Source organism: Oncorhynchus mykiss, chromosome 21 (assembly GCF_013265735.2).
Source record: "Oncorhynchus mykiss isolate Arlee chromosome 21, USDA_OmykA_1.1, whole genome shotgun sequence".
NCBI lineage: Eukaryota > Metazoa > Chordata > Actinopteri > Salmoniformes > Salmonidae > Oncorhynchus > Oncorhynchus mykiss.
The window spans coordinates 19,917,091-19,936,885 of NC_048585.1; the positions used below are offsets into that span (position 1 = coordinate 19,917,091).

General features: G+C 41.7%; 1 protein-coding gene across 2 annotated transcripts; it reads left to right on the plus strand.

The window, feature by feature from the left end:
- Positions 1–6,699: 6,699 nt before the first annotated feature.
- LOC110499949 (diphosphoinositol polyphosphate phosphohydrolase 3-beta) lies at positions 6,700–17,511 on the plus strand. Of its 2 annotated transcripts, none has more exons than XM_036957202.1 (5): positions 6,700–7,155; positions 11,737–11,847; positions 13,201–13,245; positions 13,517–13,601; positions 14,848–17,511. In XM_036957202.1, exons 1-5 carry the CDS (start codon positions 7,060–7,062, stop codon positions 15,054–15,056), a joined length of 546 nt encoding a protein of 181 aa, XP_036813097.1. In that variant the 5' UTR covers positions 6,700–7,059; the 3' UTR covers positions 15,057–17,511. The 2 variants fall into 2 exon arrangements, with proteins under 2 accessions (XP_036813097.1, XP_021432683.1); XM_021577008.2 differs by having other exon boundaries at positions 6,704–7,155; positions 13,514–13,601.
- The last annotated feature ends 2,284 nt before the right edge of the window (positions 17,512–19,795 follow it).

The following is a 19,795-nucleotide window of genomic DNA, read 5'->3' on the forward strand; positions in this document are numbered from 1 at the left end:
GCTGATGTTGATTTATGAATGGGGCATTAAAATAAGTAGCAAGGTACTCTGAACACTAGAGGGAGGGCTACAATTAATGTAATGGAGCCTCTTATATTGTCATCTCTTCATCTTGCGTGTTCTGTGGCTGGCCCGGCAGGCAGGCCTGCAGACAGTCCCCTTGAGAGCATTCCGTTCCGAGGTCAAATTGAGTCACAATGGTGGAAAATATTACTCTTAGATGGATGATGCTGTCCTTCAGGTGTATCATCTGTTCACTCAGGCTTTTAGCCACAGTGTACTGCTCTCTAATATAAACTGCTCAAGATTCCACTGTCCATCTAAACCCCCTCTGCAGTTACATTTGATGTGTCATTCTGCTTAGTGTTATTCATGGTCAAATTTGTCATAGATTGAAACTAATTTCTGTTTAGTTCAATTTTTTTAAAGGTTAAAGCCATTGTGTCAGCACGGGGAGAGAAGTGCTGCCACTGACCAGATCTTGGCTTCCACTACAGAGGCTCATGAGACAGGGTGCATTCAAAACAAAATAGCTTTATTGCCTACGAAGTTTACAACCTAAAGAATCAATAATGAATAAAACGTAAATGTTCAGCAACAAAAACGTGCAAACAGAGCTACGTGCTCTCAGTCCTCTCCTGTAAATCAGTTTTTCTCGACTTGTCCTCTAGTACCCTCAACAGCTCACATTTTCTGTGAGCACACAGAGCACACAGAAATCTGATCAATTTGTCAACTAATCATCAAGCCCTCAATGAGTTGAAAGGTGAGTTTGTCTGTGGCTACAACAGAAATCTGTGCTGTTGGTGGTACTGGAGGACTGGAGTTGGTATACACTGCTCAAAATGAAGGAGGCAGCCACTGATAATGGGTTGTGTCCCAATAACATCTCCTTTCTCCCAAAGTGTGGACTTATTCACTTCCTTTCATGGATTTCAAAGGAAATTACTGTTGAATGTAAACTCCTCTAGCCCATGCCTACACCAATCCAATTCTTTTAAACTTGTGGAGAACAGTGAATGAGTGCACACTTGAGGAGGAAGGAGAGATTATGGGGACGCAACCCATGGTGTGGTGGCTGATTGAACTGTGAGCCACACCCTTAAGACACCCTAGAGGCGATGTCCGAGCCCCCGCAGAAATATAATTAACATAATAAAAAATTCCCATAAATCTGTTAGTTTAAGAGAGATCTGTTTTTTTTTGCATTGGATGTGTCTCTATCTGCCAATTTCGCACTTCTGCATCTGTGGTGAAAGGTGACAGAGCTAGAGTGGTGTTTGTCAAACCATGAGACATCCCGAAAATTGGTCTTCTCACAAAATCTTCTGAAGAGTCCAAACGATTTGGCGTACAAACTATTATGATCTCACGAACACGTGCTGTACATGTCTGTTGTTTTGCTGTAGGACACCCACATGCCTCACATGACTCGTCTGAGGGACCCCGGTACCAGTTGAAAATATTGAAGTATATATGGAGAATGTTTCGTGCCAAAAATAAGGGGTATCTCTCAGATATAGGACAGACACTTCAGAACAAACTTCCTTTGATTTTTTTTTTTTGGGGGGGGGGGACTATCTGTTGTTCCATGTAGTGAATCTGTTATTCAATGCGTTTGTATGGGCTAATAGCTGTAAGGCCTAAACATTTTTTTCATCAAATATTGTTTTATACTTCAAGGAGCCATAAAGGAGCCTTCTTTAAAAAAAATCCATATAGCTTAGTAGACTCCCCCAGCATGAGCGTTCCAGGCTGACTACATGTCTAAAGTTACCTGTTAAGTTTCTACTCCTCAAGGCACCACACCATGAAGGTTGCTTTTTCAGTTCATTCTACTTCAGAAGCCCTAAGTATAATAAAACACATATTAACCCAATGCCCATTCAAAGAAGGAAGTGAACTGCCTTTGTCTTCCTTGCAAAATACCTGGAGGAGGTCAGACTGTTCTCCACAATATCCCCTGTCCATGCTGTGTATTTTGATTCAGAGAACTTTCCCACAATCTAGCAATTACACTGTCGCTCCCTGGCCTTGTTTATGTCTCAGCACACTGTTCTGCCTATGATTACAGCATGTCCATGTTTGTTCCAGCTCAAGGAGACAGTGCTATCACTGTAAGTGCAACACAACGGAGGACTAGGTTGTTTTCCTCAGGGGGAGGTGAAACAGGTCTATAGGTAACTGTAGTTGGTAATATAATACCATTACACACACACACACACACACACACACACACACACAGAGAGGCAGTGAGGCACACAAACACACACATATGCACACACATACCCACACAGAGAGACACACACACAACCCTATAATAGCGTAGCTTATAATGTCAGGTGGTCTGTGTCTAAGTGATGTTTTCCCTATCCTAATGAAAGGCCATGAGAGAGACCTGGCTGTGATAAACACCCATTGTTCGTATTATGTCTTCAAGAGCAGGTTATTGTGATGATATAATAATTGTGAAAGCTGTGTTTACTTATGGCCTCATTCCCTGTCACAATAGTTGCTCTGTTTCCTTTACCTTGTGACATTCCCTAATGCTATCATTTTGTTTGCTTGTTTGACCCTTCAATTTATAGGGTTAGGGTCAGAGGGCAATGTACTATTGACCTTAGGGTCACGGAAGAAATAAAATAGATATCAAATTAAGCCAACAGCCATTTGTTTGGTTGGGTATAGAACATCTACCAGGTTTCCTGATGATCAGTTATGACAATTACTGTGAGTACATGTGTACAAATGTTTCATGTAATGCTTATAAAGGCTTTATAAAAGCCTTATAACGTAACCTAGAATGACGCTGCATGATTTTGCTCTTTGTGGTTCTATTTTTGGGTCACTGATCATTCATTGGTAAATACTGATATGGAGGCAGAGGATTCTGTTTCACACAGATAGAGGGGAGTTCTATATTCAATAGTGACAACAGCAACATTAGAGCCATCATGGCCGTCGAAGCTGACGGTCAGAGTTCACTTCATCATCTGTTATTTGTCTCTCAATGAGGACACACTGTCAGAGTGTGACATCAAGAAAAACTGGCATTAGGTGGATGTGTACCTATTATTGCTCAGAAATAGTCCCGCTATTGCTATTTTACTACTGCTCTTTAATTATTTGTTACTTTTATTTCTTATTTGTTTTTAAACTGCATTGTTGGTTAAGGGCTTGTAAGTAAGCATTTCACTGTAAGGTCTACGACCTGTTGTATTTGGCGCTTGTAACAAATAAAATTGGATTTGATTTGATTTCTCTAGAGAGAAAAAAACACATTGGTCTCAACATTAAAACATGTAAAAGTATTTTAAAGAACAGATATAACAATTATATTTTGATTACTAGTAATATTCTTTGTAGTAATTGTGGTAGTATTTCACATTACACACACTTCAAATATCTAGATGTACACATGATATGTAGTTTCAATTTCAAGTTTGACGTTTTTATTAGTTATATGTAGAGGATACACAGTATACACTGTCCAATAAAATGCTTACTTGCAGTTCCCTTCTCGACAATCAACAACAATAATAGATAATAGAAGATAAGAATAGGAACATAAAGTAAATGACTCAGATGAATAGAATAGACATTTTAGCATAAATATAATACAGGAAGGCACAATTTATAGTCCAACATTTACACATTTATCAGAGAAGGGAGCATTGGGGGACAAGTGTTTAAATTTAGCAGTATTAGCAATAGTAAATAAGAGTCTGGTTGCAGCAGTTGTGTGTGTGTGCTTTTGTGCTTGCGTGTGTGTGTGTGTGTGTGTGTGTGTGTGTGTGTGTGTGTGTGTGTGTGTGCGCTCGCGCGCATGCATGCCTGCGTGTGTGAGAGAGAGTGTGGATGTGTGATATAGGATAAATTATGCTTACAGGACCATTAGCTTTCGCTTAACCCATCCAGGCAGTAATAGTGACCTATACATTGCACCCATGCTGCTCAACAAGCCATATGTAAATATCCTAATGTGACATTTTAGGGAAAGGTTTATGGGTCGTGGTGGGGGCTGTGCTATTGCTGCTCAAGAGCTTGCTGCTCTTAGAATTAACTGGCAATGGGCCATGCCCTCATGATTCTGGGAGATTCAAAGACCAAAGCACCTCCCCTTTAATACTGTCTTAAAGGGACTTACAGCAAGTGACTTGATCATCTCAAACTCTAATTGGCACAAAGGGCAATCCGAGCCGGCTGTGCTGAGAGAGTGGATCATTAGCAAACGAGGAAAGTGACAGAATAGATGAAGAACAGTCGGATTAGCCTAGCTGTGTGTGTTCTGTGTGTGTTTTGAGATTGCCTTGGCGATGGCAGAGAACAGATGTGTTAGACTGCGGCTCTATCATTAGAATGATTACAGGAATGGGCAGAGGTTCAAATCTGGTGACTTCATACACATCTTTCTGTCATCCTTAAAGCATGTGAAATCAAATCCCCCTTCTCTCTCTCACTTGGACTGCAGCTAATATTATGGGCCGTTGATATCCTTTCTACTTTGGGCAAGATGATGCTGTAGATGACTGCTTTTGGGTTAGATGACGATATTGACTTTTTGTATAGAAGTTTCTGCAGGTCTATTCTTTGCGAGTGTTAACTTTTGAGACCCTGTCTATTCTAAGCTAATGACCGAGATATACAGTACTTTGTGTAAGAGAAGGAGGTAGAAATAAGTTATTATTTTGGTAAAAGGGATTTTAGACCAATTCAAGTTATGGAAAGATGGTAGATGGTAGATATCCATTGAGACAGGGAAGATAGCATTGAGGCATATGTTATTTTGGTATTCCACAACACAGTCTGACATCTTTGCAATTCTGCTCATATGAGATTTTTGCACATCAAAGTCTACCCCATTGCCTTTCGTCACTCCTACACAACCCTCGTCGCTCAGTGCAAGCGGAATCATTGCTCTATCTGACGTAAGACCCTGATAAGATTTTGACTAGTCATTTCAAACTGTAACGATCAATTATGTTAAGACAAAGCAGACTATCTCACCCCATGACCTAACCAATGTTTATCTCTTTAAGTTCAATCCACCCTCTCTTAAAAACAATCACATCATGATACACTGGTTGTCAGTTCCAGAACTCTGATACTCTGTGAGGGACAATCTCTTTGATGAAGAGTGTGAGGTAGGATGCTTGTCCTGCTGGCATCCAGTTAGACAAGTAAATTAAGTTAACAGCTCTTTTGATTCAGTCATTGAATTCCAATTTTGATGAGACCACAGGTTGACAGACGACAACACTGGCCTTACTGGTAGAGCAAAACCTTTAGAGGTGAAGGGTTAACACTTACAATCACATGTTTTTCTCGCTTGTGGTGCAGAGAGTTACAACACCAAAGCACAGTTGCCATGAATGAACTCAGAGGTGTGTATGTATACCATATATGTGGATGTTTGTGTGAATCTCACTTTGTCGTGACAAAGGTCTCTTACCGAAACATTGATAATAGATTCTGCAGAGGAAAAAACAGGAGACTTTGTATTTTAATACCAACTAAAGGATCCCTGTACCAGTAATGACAAATATAATATTCAGGTTCTGGTAGAGATGTTGTTGAATGTATAGTCTGTACAATTTCTCCACTGCTATGCAATACTAGTTTCAGTAAGACTTACTTGACATTAGTAACAAAACAAAGTTGCATTTACAGTTGCTAAAACATTGGCTCAATGTTTAAATGGAATTGAATGAAATATGCAAAATTAGGACGCGAGAACGAAACACAAAAGCAGCAAGCCACGTTTTAATGTACGTTCCCCATGAAGAAATATATTTAAGAATTTTCTACTACTGTTTTCTACATTGACAACACCCTCAGCAAATACTTGTCACATGCGTCGTAAACAACAGCTGTAGACTAACAGTGAAATGCAGTGACTAAGATAGAGGAACTCCTATACAAAATGTATTTGGTTTGTGCATACACTTAAAAAAGAAGGGTTATATCGCTTGCTTCATCTATGGAACCCCCAAAAGGTTGTATATAGAATCTTTCTCTATGAGGGGAAGGTAGGTGTGACCTGTCTTATATAGCATAAAAACTATACATTAACACACAAAACTAGACATCTTCAAGTAGGCCCACCTTCCTTTATAGGCTATAAACAGAACAAACCTAGACTAGGCCTATATCCCCAACTTGCTTTCAGTCAATAGCATGAATAGTCATCACAGAGTAGCTAAGGTAGGCTATAAAATTGACAGTGCTTAATTTGTGAAATTATTTTTTTTATTTTTCTGATGTGAATACAGAAAAAGTGGAAGGTCAGAAACCCTCTTTTCCACTACCCCCAATCCCAAGACAGACGTTTATAGTGGAGGCTATTATAAGGAGTCTTTTAAAGACCTTGGCTACTGACATTTCAGGGCAATATGTCACATTACATCTTATATTGAGAAAATACTCTAATGAAATTATAGGCTTAATTAAGGGTTCAAAATTGTAACCGTACTATTTTTTCTAGATTTACCTATCCATATGGGTGGGCCTATGGAACAAACAGGATAGGCTACTTTTCAAGAAAGCATAAAGTCAGACGGAGTGAGCACTGCATAGATGTTCAATCACAGCTAGATTTTTCAAACATTTTTATCCTATCCTCATCAGACGTATGGTGATGTGCGTAACAGCGCTCTGCTAGGTTGCCTACTGTCTTGACAGTCAGCGACTGCGCAACGCCTACCTTGTAGTCTACTACCTAAGGTGGGAGGACTTCGGAGGAGGGTACAGTATCGACTTACTCTACTTAAATAAGAGATTGCACATAGAAGTGGAGGGTATGGGGGACTGAACTGCATCCATTAACCCAACATCACGGAGGGAATTCCCTGACAAAACCGCACTAAACGCAATTGGAGTGAATGGGAAAATACACCGTCGTTGGGTAGATTGCCGGTATATCGCGTTATTGGACCTCAGTGATACACATATGCCAGTTTTCTCATCGCCATCCAGAACCTTGGTTTGGTGACTCACTCTTCGTTCGTTCATTTTCTGGATTTCGTTGCCTGCCCGGTGAGGAGAGTTATAACCTACATAATGAAGTTCAAGCCGAACCAGACCAGAACTTATGATGGCGAGGGCTTCAAGAAACGAGCGGCATGCTTGTGCTTCAAGAACGACAGTGAAGAAGAGGTATAACGTTAACGTTAGATGGTTATATTTCTCATTGACAGTTCAGGGGACCGATGCTGTCCTGTCTTTAAACCAAACCACGGTTCTCGGCTATATCCTACACTTGTTAATATTTTATCTATAATTGCCTATTGTAATAGACTTAAATAGGTTTTCATTGTGGTTTTACCACTTAATTCATCAGAAAATGTCGATGTGCGGGGGGCTATCTTGCGGTGTCTGAAAGAAATGCTTCAGCGGGTTTTTAAAACCTAATGATTAGAGATGTAGGCTTGATGTTAAACAAAAAAACCCAGGAGTGTTATAGTCTATTTATACGCCTTTTATTGGCCTACGTTCCATAGCTTTAGTAATGCATCCTCAGTGGTGTTGTGTGACTGCCCGCGGCTATCCAGTTTGGGCTAGTTTGAGAGCAAAGCGAGGGGGGCGAGGCGCTCTGTTGCATGTTTCATTTGACGGGCGGGACATCAGTCCAGCCATTGCTACATTGTATGACGATGCCACTGTACTAATGCATACGAGTTTAAATACTAGTAACAATATCACCGTTAACATTTTACACTTTATAATCTCTGCTGCCTCATAAAAATGAAATGAAAATGCGTTATTGATGAAGTGGCCATTTTGTAAGACATGGTTTCAGTATCCTAGGCTAAAACCAAAGGTAGCCTAGTGAAAAGTAGTCTCAATCAATGCTTTGTTTTATATTTCTGGTTTGAGAGAACATCTTTAACAAATTGCTGTAGTCCTAGACATATGCCTCGTAATAGTTTCTGTTTTTTAACGGGCTTCACCGTGATAGCCTACGCACCACCATGATGCAAGCGTTCACAGTCTGTTTTAGCAAAATGGACAATCTACCCAAGTCAATTTCCCCGAAATTATAACAACATATAGGACTCTTAATATAGGACTTTTAATACATTTTATTAAATGGGAAGCAATTATTTCCATGAAATAGGCTATACTGTTGTGCATGTGTCATTTCTGTCAATATAGCATGCTCCAATTGTTTCTGCCTAGGCCTATTTAATTGTTTAAAGCCACAATTTATACAGATATGACTTAGACCTACTACCGTAACAAGTTAAATAGGCCCACTTTATCATAACCAAAATCTATGGACCTTTTCCATTGTTATGTGTTACTATTTAATTTCACGGTAAAGTCTATACCAGTTGTATTCTGCGCATGTGACAAATACAATTGAATTGATCTGATTTGTTGTCATAGGAGACTTAGTAAGCAAATGACGTCATTTTTCAGTGCATGAACTAACGTCGAGAAGACTTAAGGTTGGTCATTAATGTAAAAGTCATTTCTTACTGAGCCACAAGCCTTGTTTATGAACAGCTCCTACATTTGGATTTGTACTGTCTGATAGAAATCCAAATCTGTATCAGACAGTTCAAGACACTACAGCCTCTGACTTCCCTGCACCACTGTTATGCAATACATAAGCTGCAGACTTTATCTGTCTGTCATTAAGAACTCTATCAGAGCACTCAAGTATTTGTACCACAGAGAGAGAGAGAGAGATGGCCTGAAGGAGAAACTGTTGTCCCTTAAACTGCGGGAGCCTTGTTCTCTCCCTCATGTATAGCCGGTTCTTTCAGGAACAAGGAATAGAGATATATCAGTGTGCTGTGTGTCGGTGTGTCCGTGCCATAGGCACATTGCATTGTGGTAGAGCAGCTGGAAGGCTTTCTCACTGAGTTATATTAATGAGACTGCCCAATCTCAGTCTCAATGCTGCATCCCAATCTTCCCTTCGATTTTTACTTGGGAAGTATTTATTAACATTAGTAATTACCTACACATACAATCTTGTTGCTGATATTTCATATGTAATACTATAAAACAAGTAAACCTTTGTGTAATATGTTAGCTTGTTTTAATATTTAAGATACCTGTGGTGGAACAAATGGAGACCATCTTCAATCACCCACCTGTGTCTCTGGTCAAGGGTATTGTTAGGTCAAGAAATGCTTCGCCTGTGTCTGTTCAACTGTTATACTGAGCTGTTGTAATGTATAGAGCCCATCCCCAGGAACATCTTTACAGAGTTTGCTCTGGGACTGTCCAGCTACTCTGTTGTACTTGCATGAACTCGTTAAGCCTGAATAGGAGAAAAGCCTCTGTGGCTCTTGTGTGGCCAATACTGTCTATGCCAATGCCAACTCTTTGTGCCAATCCCATTCTGTTGAATCCCTAAAGGATTGTGGCCTATCTATATCTGAAGACCTTGTCTCAACCTGCTTTGGTCAGATCTCAGCAATCAAATCTCAGTCCCCTTTGTGGAGATGGAACAAAAATGTAGCTTCTCCTGCACCCCCCCCCCCCCCCCCCCCCCCCCACACACACACACACAACATGTTAGACATGACCCCCCATTGAGAGGGCCTGAGTAGGTTAATAGGAACTCTGTGTGACTTTGTTTAAGGAATGGAAAAGGAGAAAGAGGAACCCCCTGGGTCAGGTGTTCAGTGACAAGGTTTAAAGTCCATCAAGGGAAAACAGGAACATGACATCCCTCAGGGCCAGTGGGTGGGTCATTTGCCTCCAACAACAGTAGAGACTAGAAGAGCGTTCATGCCGGAGGGTAGGAGCGGTCTGTTATGGGTGCCTTCATACAGCAATAGGTGTCTCCCTGAGACTGTATTACAGTACATTGTGTGTTTTTAGTCCACTACAAGACTAAGGGTTTGTTGACACTTGGTAAAGTTTAAGTACGGTTTATTGTTGGTCTGGATGGACTAAAGGGTAGCCTATTACTAGGCAAATGATGTTGCCCTACTTGTACATTGCTAGATAGGAGTTAAAGCTGTATTGAATGTGTGTGGTCTGGAATTGGCATATAGTTGGCTTTGTTTTCTTATATCACCTAGGCTGAAAGTAGGTGTATTTGGTGTAAAACAAGGGGCAGCAAACTTCCGTATGTTAACTTCATACGTCTATTTTAGTTATGACTAACCACTCTCCTAATGCATTGAAATACTCCCGTCTAAAACTTCAAACCTCCGTAGGCTGGCATGTGGGAGACTGGTTTATTTGACAGCCACAGGCGTGTTGCTCCTCCGAGAAAGTAGGTGTTTATTTCCTCCCTGAGATTCCTGGCCCGTTTAGCAGGCTTACAAAACACACTGGAATCTCGCTGGGAGACGCTGCTCTATTCCCTTTGCCCCCCTCCATCTGCACCTGACCTTTGACCTATCTAATATGTTGGTGTGGCGTTTTGCTCCTCGCTGTGCCGAGTGTTCCTCAGTGCCATGATTTTGTCTGTGGGACATACCTTGTTAGCCTAAGCTGTTGACATAAATGACATGAACAATGTTTTGTATATTGCATGAATTTGTATGAGGTGCTGACAAGCTTTATGTCTTTACTGGAATTAGTTAAATTCGTAACAGTTCATATCCAACCACATTTTGAGCAAGAAATAGAAAAGATAGGACTTAAAAGTGAAGCAAAAATAACACTGGCAGCATGTAGTCTAGCTAGATTTGTATTGTAAACTTCACGGTAGACACTGTCAAACACAGTGACATCCCTGAGCTGCTTAAAGCCTTGCCCCCAAAAACATATTTGCAAAAGGCCCACAGCGGTGCCCCACCCCCATATATAAACACAGACAGTACCCCCCCAACACACACACACACACTTGTGTACACACACGTACACTCACATTCTGAAGCACTAGCAGTCTGTTATAAATAGGTTAGTAGGTTCATTCTATCTCCATGGTTTATGGCTTTATAATGTAGGGTACTAAGCAGACAGTCTGGTCTACCCCGCTGCTTCAGTTGGATCCCCTATTCTGTATGTGGCGCCCGTAAATATAGCTAACCGTCCCACTCCCTGTCCACCCTCCATCCCCTCTTAGCCCGGGACGAGCCTGATGAGATGTCGGCTCAGTTAAGGTCCGGGAACATGACGTGGTGACCCAGAGTGGAAGGGTGACACGTGCCGTATCCACTGTGTGGCTTCTCTTGACCACTACCTGGCTCCTGGCTCGGACCACAACAAGTCTGCTCCAGCAATCCCACAATCCCATTAGAGCAGCACAGAGGAGTGTCAAAGCCAAGCTGCTAGCTGATATTACATGGTTGTCAGGCTGACAGACTGGTCCTGTATAGAGGGGTCTGGATGGGGAAAAGATGGAAGGTGAAAGCCACACAAGCTGCTTCTGACGCTGCATCACTGTCATATGTCATATTCGACTGACTTGAGTTGGATGTTTTCTTAGCATGGTGAAAGAGACAACTGAGCAACTATGAGCCCCATAGGTCATGAGTGCACGTGTGTGTGTGTGTCTGTGTGTGTGTGTGTGTGTGTGTGTGTGGGTCATGTGTGTGGGTCATGTGTGTGTGTGTGTGTGTATTGCATCATGAAAATGCAGATACATGCTCATTGAATCTGTACGGGTCGTTGTACATGGCAGACTGCAGTGTAATTTAAGCTCAGGCACCTGCTTCGATGCGCCCAAAAAGGACCTGATCTGGGTCAATCGATCAGCCAAGGTGGAGCAGAGGGCCCTGTGGTGGAGCTGGACTCACAGAGCTATTGTGTTTTCTCTTCCAGGTGTTGCTGGTGAGCAGCAGTCGGCATCCGGACCAGTGGATCGTCCCAGGTGGAGGGATGGAGCCGGAGGAGGAGCCCTGTGGCGCAGCGGTCAGAGAGGTGTTTGAAGAGGTGAGTTCACCTGTCATCATCATCATATAAAGGAAATATCCAATCATTCTGAATGTTATATTGTTTTTGTGCATATCTGAGTGATGTTCTGTCAATTCCCAGGGTCATTTCATGTTTTCATATGATGCAAAACCTTTTCAGATACACATCAAAATGAAAGAATGACCTGGGAGTCGATAGAGCATCGCTCAGAGATGCACAAAAACAATATCACATTCAGAATGATTGGATCTTTACTTTAATCCAATCAATCATCACCATAATCATCAGTGATGATGAAATTGAAAAGAATCCCAAAGTGGGTGTGTAACTAATAGCTATATGCACGCACAAAACACACATTGATCTGATGGTCATTCATTGATTTGTCTGTAAAGAACATGCCTTTTAGTGATGGGTGAGACTATTGTAATGTGTTAGTTGTAAACTCTGGCTTCAAGTCATGTAGTGATCATGTCATCTCTATGAGTATCAATCTCTGGCCCCTGATTGGTCATTTAAAGGCAACGTGCAGGAATGTCTGTAGGCCCGAAATATTCTCATATACACTATGAGAGAGAGAGAGAGACACTCTATAATTCACCACTGCCTTCCTTGTGGCATGAGACGGATCTTGTCGATCTCCTGGGATGTCTCAATGGCACTTCACATCATGTTTTCTCCGAAGTGGCTTCACCGCTAAAGGGTTCAGCTCTGAGAGACTTGATGTATGCAAGGATTGTGGGTGACGGGAACTCTCTTATGACATGACAGAATTGGGAGGTACATTTTAGTGGGTCCAAGGTGGGTTTGTATAGAAAGGGGTCAGAAGGATTTGGTTTGGGTAGTGACTGAGGAGCTCGTGGTATTCCAAAGGTCCAGCTGGTGGGAAACCTAACGTACTTGGCTCCCTGCTGGAAACCAGCACATTCACAGGTCCTAAAGCCTGTCCAGTGGACATGGGCAGATACTTTGTGAAGCTTGATAAAGGGGAAGGAAGGGGAATGGGGGGTTGGTTATGTGTCTTTTTGGAAACAGTAACCTCTCAGATTTAGACCTATAAATATACGGCAGGACTGGGTGGGTTCGTGTTGTGATATTCAATCACATCTCTCTCTCTCTCTCTCTCTCTCTCTCTCTCTCTCTCACACACACACACACACACACACACACACACACACTTCACATCTTAACACACACTCCTAACTCCAGTCGAAGGTTTTCATACCAAAACCCCCACACAGTATTGTCAAGAATTGGGATTTCTCTACTTTCCTTTTTAATCTAACACAAGTGTTTTGGTTTTTCAAATTGCCATAGGCCCAATACGGTCATCTCACATCCCCCTAATGCCTCTCTTCTCTCTCCCACCAGGCAGGAGTGAAAGGCAAGTTGGGACGTCTCCTAGGTGTGTTTGAGGTAAGGTGTGACTCTGTGCTGACAGTAATTATAAGACAGTTACATTTTTACTCCCTGAAAAACTGTCATTGCTCTCTTGTGTAAATTGTCACATGAATGAAATTCAAGAATAGAAAATGAGTGGATTTGGTTGATGCCTAGTCAAGGGTTGATAAACTACCCTAAAGCATGGGCACCCTCTGAAAGCAGCTGTTTTTTCTTGAGGTGCCACAGGTAGAGATTCTTCCAACCTGAATTTTGAAATGTAGTTTTCTTTTGAACTTTACAGCAGAATCAAGACCGAAAGCACCGAACGTACGTTTACGTATTGACCGTGACGGAGACATTGGAAGCATGGGAGGACTCGGTCAACATAGGTGAGTTTATGGTCACATGACATCAGGACTTCAATGTCTAGTATAATAATCTGTTTTTCCAGGAAGGATGTTGCCAGTATCAACAGACTAAATAATGAAATCCCACTCACTGACTAAAAGGCCTGGGATTGCAGAAAACAAGCAACAAACAAGTTCAATATTTTTCCAATAATATCCGGCTTCACCTAATCTAAAGTTTGGAGTCATAACACATCAATTCCAAAGTGGCTGATTAAGACTAAACTTATGCTGCTAACTGCTAAATCACACCAGCCTGCTGGCTTTGGAGAGGTGGACTAAAATGGCTGGTCAAAGGTAGAGTAAAATATGAACTTGCAGGTCATCTATCCCAGGCCTTCCCAAACAGAACGTGACTCACCCCTGACTGCACTGAACAATGTGACCTGACCTCTGAAATCCATTAATCATCCTTTAGACTTCATCAGTCTTTTTCCTGAGTGGCTGGAGCTTTCAGTCCTTATAGATCTTACAATAGGCAGTATATCAGTCTCAATTCTTTCTTTCGTTTTTGTTTACAGACTTAACCGCGCCAATATTTGTTACTTTGCACTAATAATCCTCATTCCTGTTAACACACAGGATTACCAAACATGGGCTACAACTTGTTCCTCAAAAAGAATGTTGTGAAAGCATGCCACTGTGATTGACCTTTCCTTTAAATGAGCTCATGTCAATGGACTCATCTTCACGCAATAACAATGTAGCTGTTGTTAGAGATAATCAATGTATTCTGATAACATCTATTCTGGAAACATGTATTCAAAATGGCTATTAGCAACCTTCACAAGGCTTTTGGTAGGCTGAAATTAATAGGGGCATTTTGAATGTTTAGATGACAAACGTTGGGCGTGCTTGCAGATTGGTAAGGGGATACCAGAATATTTTATTGACAGTGCCACATGGGGTTGATCCAGATCCCATTTCTTTGTGAGAAGATCCCCACCCCTCAAAGGGCAAATGTCACACTAAGTTCATGTGGAAAACCCCAGTAGTTCTGAACGCTGACTGGTTATTGGAACTTTGGCGACTAGCAAGTATTAAGCGCTTTGGGCCAGTAACCAAAAGGTCTCTGGTTCAAATCATTTTTAGGAAACCCTTAACAATATTCAATTTCAAAATGACAATGCCGCCTTCAGATGGTTGGTGTATAACATCCACTACTTGCCCCCCCCCTGGTGGTCAATAGAAGGAGTAATTCACACTTGGTCTCTGTCTCCCCCTGCAGGTCGTAAACGGGAGTGGTTCACAGTGGACGAAGCCATTAAAGTCCTGCAACACCACAAGCCGGACCACGCTGAGTACTTGAAGCGGCTTCATCTCAGCTGCTCTCCAACTAATGGGAACTCCCTGCTCCCCAGCCAGCCCCCTAATGACAACTTCCCCCGTTACGGCCCCCCCACCACAGGATCTGTTCTGGGCCCCTCGCGCAGATAGGACTGGCCCCTTCCCACACCTATGAACTATCTTCTACCTGTACAGATACACTGAAAACTGACATTTTGCATGAATATACGAATCCTCAGAGTCACGGCTCACGCCACATGTATGTAAATGACTGTATACTTGGACAAACCAAAGCCATACTTGGAATTGTGTCTGGATGATTCAGTTAAGTAATGCCTTTCAGTAACTTCTTTAAGAATGTTCTATTGGGGTCAATTGTATTATTATTTTCTTCCATAATTAAGAAAATCACACAACATGGTTGCCACAGAAAAGGGGTCATTGGCTGACAATAGGATGGAAAATGGCAGTGTCATTGGACCTCGGGAGCTGGAGCAGTGTTGACAACAAAGAGATGCTACCTCAGTTGGACGAGCACTGGAAGGATGTCTTAACACGGTGTCAGATTCCCTTTGGCTGGTGTTTAACCTGTACAAACTACAGCTCACAAATATGACTGTTTACCTGCTTCAAGTAGTACCATACTGTGTGGGCAGAAGACAAGGGCTCACTATTGTCCCTCCCCCTTCACCTCAGTGATTGGTGCCCTACTTCAAGTTTAGTTGTAAAAACAACACATTTTGTATTTCTTATAGGGAGCATTTCACATTTAATTGCCTTTAATTGTGTTGCCTTGATTGGCATCAGTTTTTTTTCTCCATCTAGCATGATCATGAATAACAATAATTTGATATACTAATTTAATTATTATGCCCGCCCCATATATGACCTGGCCATAAGAGTCTCTTTACTAGTTGAAGGCAGGCCCTCTTTAATATAATATCTGTTGCCACAAATGATGTCTCCTCAATGCTGAGATAATGTACTTTAATCCACAGTTGAGCATCTTGTCTGACCGCTGAATGAGGATTGAACCCCCCCACACAGGGGACCTGTAAATACTTTGCTGCAGAGAAGTGTAGAGTTGTGTGTCTGGTTAACAGAAATGCAACCATATGAACTTTTCTTCTCCATATTTGCGATTGTTTTTGTAATGATGTAACAAACAAAAAAAATGCTGTATCATGTAGTGAAGGTAAAAAATGTCCTCCTTTCAGTTCCACCTGAGATCAGAGATGAGATGACATGGAACAACGAATAGGGAAGTTGTCTGAAAGAGAAAGGGAATGGATGGAAATGAGTGCTTTCCGTGTTAGATTCACGGTGGGACGACACTGATGGTTAGGCTGAACATGGAAATGTTCTTAGAATGGACATGGATGTGAGATATTATAGTTGAGAACACACTTGTAAATTGTAGTGCTTTACTGGAAATTACACAAACATAAGTAGTTTCACTTTTTAATCTTATCACTCAACCACTATCTCACCCAGACTCCCAGCATTCATTTTTATCACAAGAATACCCCTCTGAGGCAGACATGGTCAAATACATACCGGTATGTCAACTTTCAAATACTTGAGGTATTGTAGGGTGGGCGGAGTTTGTACTTTTGGGATTATTTCATTGGTTCCATTTGACTAGGTAAGCTAAATCAAGTGCACTGTATTTTACATGTGTACTTGACCAAGGTCTGCCATTGTGGATAATGCTTGTTTTAATTTGAGCTCATGCTTTATCAAAGCAGTTTTTTGGGAGGGAGTGTTTAGGGGCCAGTAAATAACCGAAGAAAGGGTTAAACAGATGAAGGTGGGATCTATTGTGAGTTTGATATTGACCCTTCTTAAAATCTGTTGCATGAAAAGCTTTCACCGGCCTGTCTGATTGGACAGTCAGCTGGTCCAGTCTTTCAATAAAACCTGTCATTGGATAATGTCTGCCACTTGGTCAGACTACATGTGTTGTTTGTTGCATACATTGTGTCTATGTGACAAATACATATCGATCCTGTGCCAAATGACAAATGTTTGATATAATTGGCCAGGCAGAATGATAAAGTCGACTTACTCTATCCATTTCTAATACATGATCATATTTGGTACATTTGGTAATGTTCTAAGGATTTTAAAAAAGACATGGTTATTCATGAAACTATCCCCTTTAACCAGTTGTATTTCTTTATGGATATAACCATTTATGGAGATTGGATTGATGCATACTGGTACACTACATTCAGGAAGGAAAGTAAGGACATTAATGCTATTTGTTCTGAATTGCGAGGACCTTTTTTAAATTTATTGTGGGAAAAAAAGTGGCAAATGTACAGCAGCTGTAGTTTTATTTTGAATGAATTACCCCCATTGTCCCTTATTACTGACACTAAACAGTAATGAATGGGTGGGGGACTGCTGTGAATGTGTGCTGATCAACTTTGTTCCAGGCACTCTCTCACTAGGGTGTCTTGAAGCACTCACTAGTTTATCAATGCAAACAGAATTTCCTTTATGATCATATGAACAGTGAAATTGGATAAAGTGGATTGAAGACTATTCTGTTTGGAATAATAATGAATTAAAAGGGAATTACTTGACTCCAGCCTGTCTGTAATGTCTGTACTGAATCTACTCATTTTGCTCAGTGTTTCTCCAGTCTTTTGGTACATTGTTGTTGCATGTTTGTGTGAGGGTGGTGTTAGTGGGTGGGTCAGGTGTTACTTTGTGTTCGTTTTCCAATAAAAAGACAGCATAGAACAGGAAGTCCACAAGGATGCTACATGGAAACGGACACAAGATGACTGCTCCAGGGCACTTAGGAGGGGTGCATGAGACATACTGGCCCTTCAATATTCTTAATGTTGTTGAAAAAATGATAGGCTGCAGCCCAATTAACTGAAAATGAAGTTTGAAAAAATAAAATAGTATTTATAAAGCCCTTTTTACATCAGACTTCACAAAGTGCTTTATAGTAAGGTGTCTGCTCATGTAACTACCATGTACACTGAGGAAAAATATAAACAAAACATGTACAGTCGTGGCCAAAAGTTGAGAATGACAAAAATATTAATTTTCACAAAGTCTGCTGCCTCAGTTTGTATGATGGCAATTTGCATATACTGTTATGAAGAGTGATCAGATTAATTGCAATTAATTGCAAACTCCCTCTTTGCCATGCAAATAAACTGAATCCCCAAAAAACATTTCCACTGCATTTTAGCCCTGCCACAAAAGACCAGCTGACATCATGTTAGTGATGCTCTTGTTAACACAAGTGTGAGGTTTGACGAGGACAAGGCTGGAGATCACTCTGTCATGCTGATTGAGTTTGAATAACAGACGGGAAGCTCTAAAAGCAGGGGGGTGCTTGGAATCATTGTTTTTCCTCTATCAACCATGGTTACCTGCAAGGAAACATATACCGTCATCATTGCTTTGCACAAAAAAAGGCTTCACAGGCAAGGATATTGCTGCCAGCAAGATTGCACCTAAATCAACCATTTATCGGATCATCAAGAACTTCAAGGAGAGCGGTTCAACTGTTATGAAGAAGGCTCCAGGGCGCCCAAGAAAGTCCAGCAAGCGCCAGGACCGTCTCCTAAAGTTGGTTCAGCTGTGGGATTGGGGCACCACCAGTACAGAGCTTGCTCAGGAATGGCAGCAGGCAGGTGTGAGTGCATTTGCACACACAGTGAGGCAAAGACTTTTGGAGGATGGCCTGGTGTCAAGAAGGGCAGCAAAGAAGACACTTCTCTCCAGGAAAAACATCAGGGACAGACATATTCTGCAAAAGGTACAGGGATTGGACTGCTGAGGACTTGGGTAAAGTCATTTTCTCTGATGAATCCCCTTTCCGATTGTTTGGAGCATCCGGAAATAAGCTTGTCCGGAGAAGACAAGGTGAGCGCTAGCATCAGTCCTGTGTCATGCCAACAGTAAAGCATCCTGAGACCATTCATGTGTGGGGTTGCTTCTCAGCCAAGGGAGTGGGCTCACTCACAATTTTGCCTAAGAACACAGCCATGAATAAATAATGGTACCAACACATCCTTTGAGAGCAACTTCTCCCAACCATCCAGGAACAGTTTGGTGACGAACAATGCCTTTTCCAGCATGATGGAGCACCTTGCCAAGAAGGGTAAACATTGCAAATATTGACTCTTTGCATCAACTTCATGTAATTGTCAATAAAAGCCTTTGACACTTATGAAATGCTTGTAATTATACTTCAGTATTCCATAGTAACATCTGACAAAAATATCTAAAGACACTGGGGCAGCAAACTTTGTGAAAATCAATATTTGTGTAATTCTCAAAACTTTTGGCCACGACTGTAGGTGTTGGTCCCATGTTTCATGAAACGAAAAAATATCCAATAAATGTTCCATAAGCACAAAAAGCTAACATCCCTGTTAGTGACCATTTCTCCTTTGCCAAGATAATCCATCCACCTGACAGGTCTGGCATATCAAGAAGCTGATTAAACAGAATGATCATCACCTTGTGCTGGGGACAATAAAAAGCCACTCTAAAATGTGCAGTTTTGTCACACAACACAATGCCATAGATGTCTCAAGTTTTGAAGGAGCGTGCAATTGGCATGCTGACTGCAGGAATGTCCATCAGAGCTGTTGCCAGAAAATGTAATGTGCCCCATGGGGGTCTCCTGAGTGGCGCAGCGGTCTAAGGCGTTACTACAGACCCGGGTTCGATACCAGGCTGTGTCACAGCTGGCCGTGACTGGGAGACCCATGAGGCGGCACACAATTGGCTCAGCATCGTCCGGGTTAGGAGAGGGTTTGGCAGGCCGAGATGTCCTTGTCCCATTGCGCTCTAGCGACTCCTGTGGCAGGCCGGGCGCATGCACGCTGACACGGTCGCCAGGTGTACGGTGT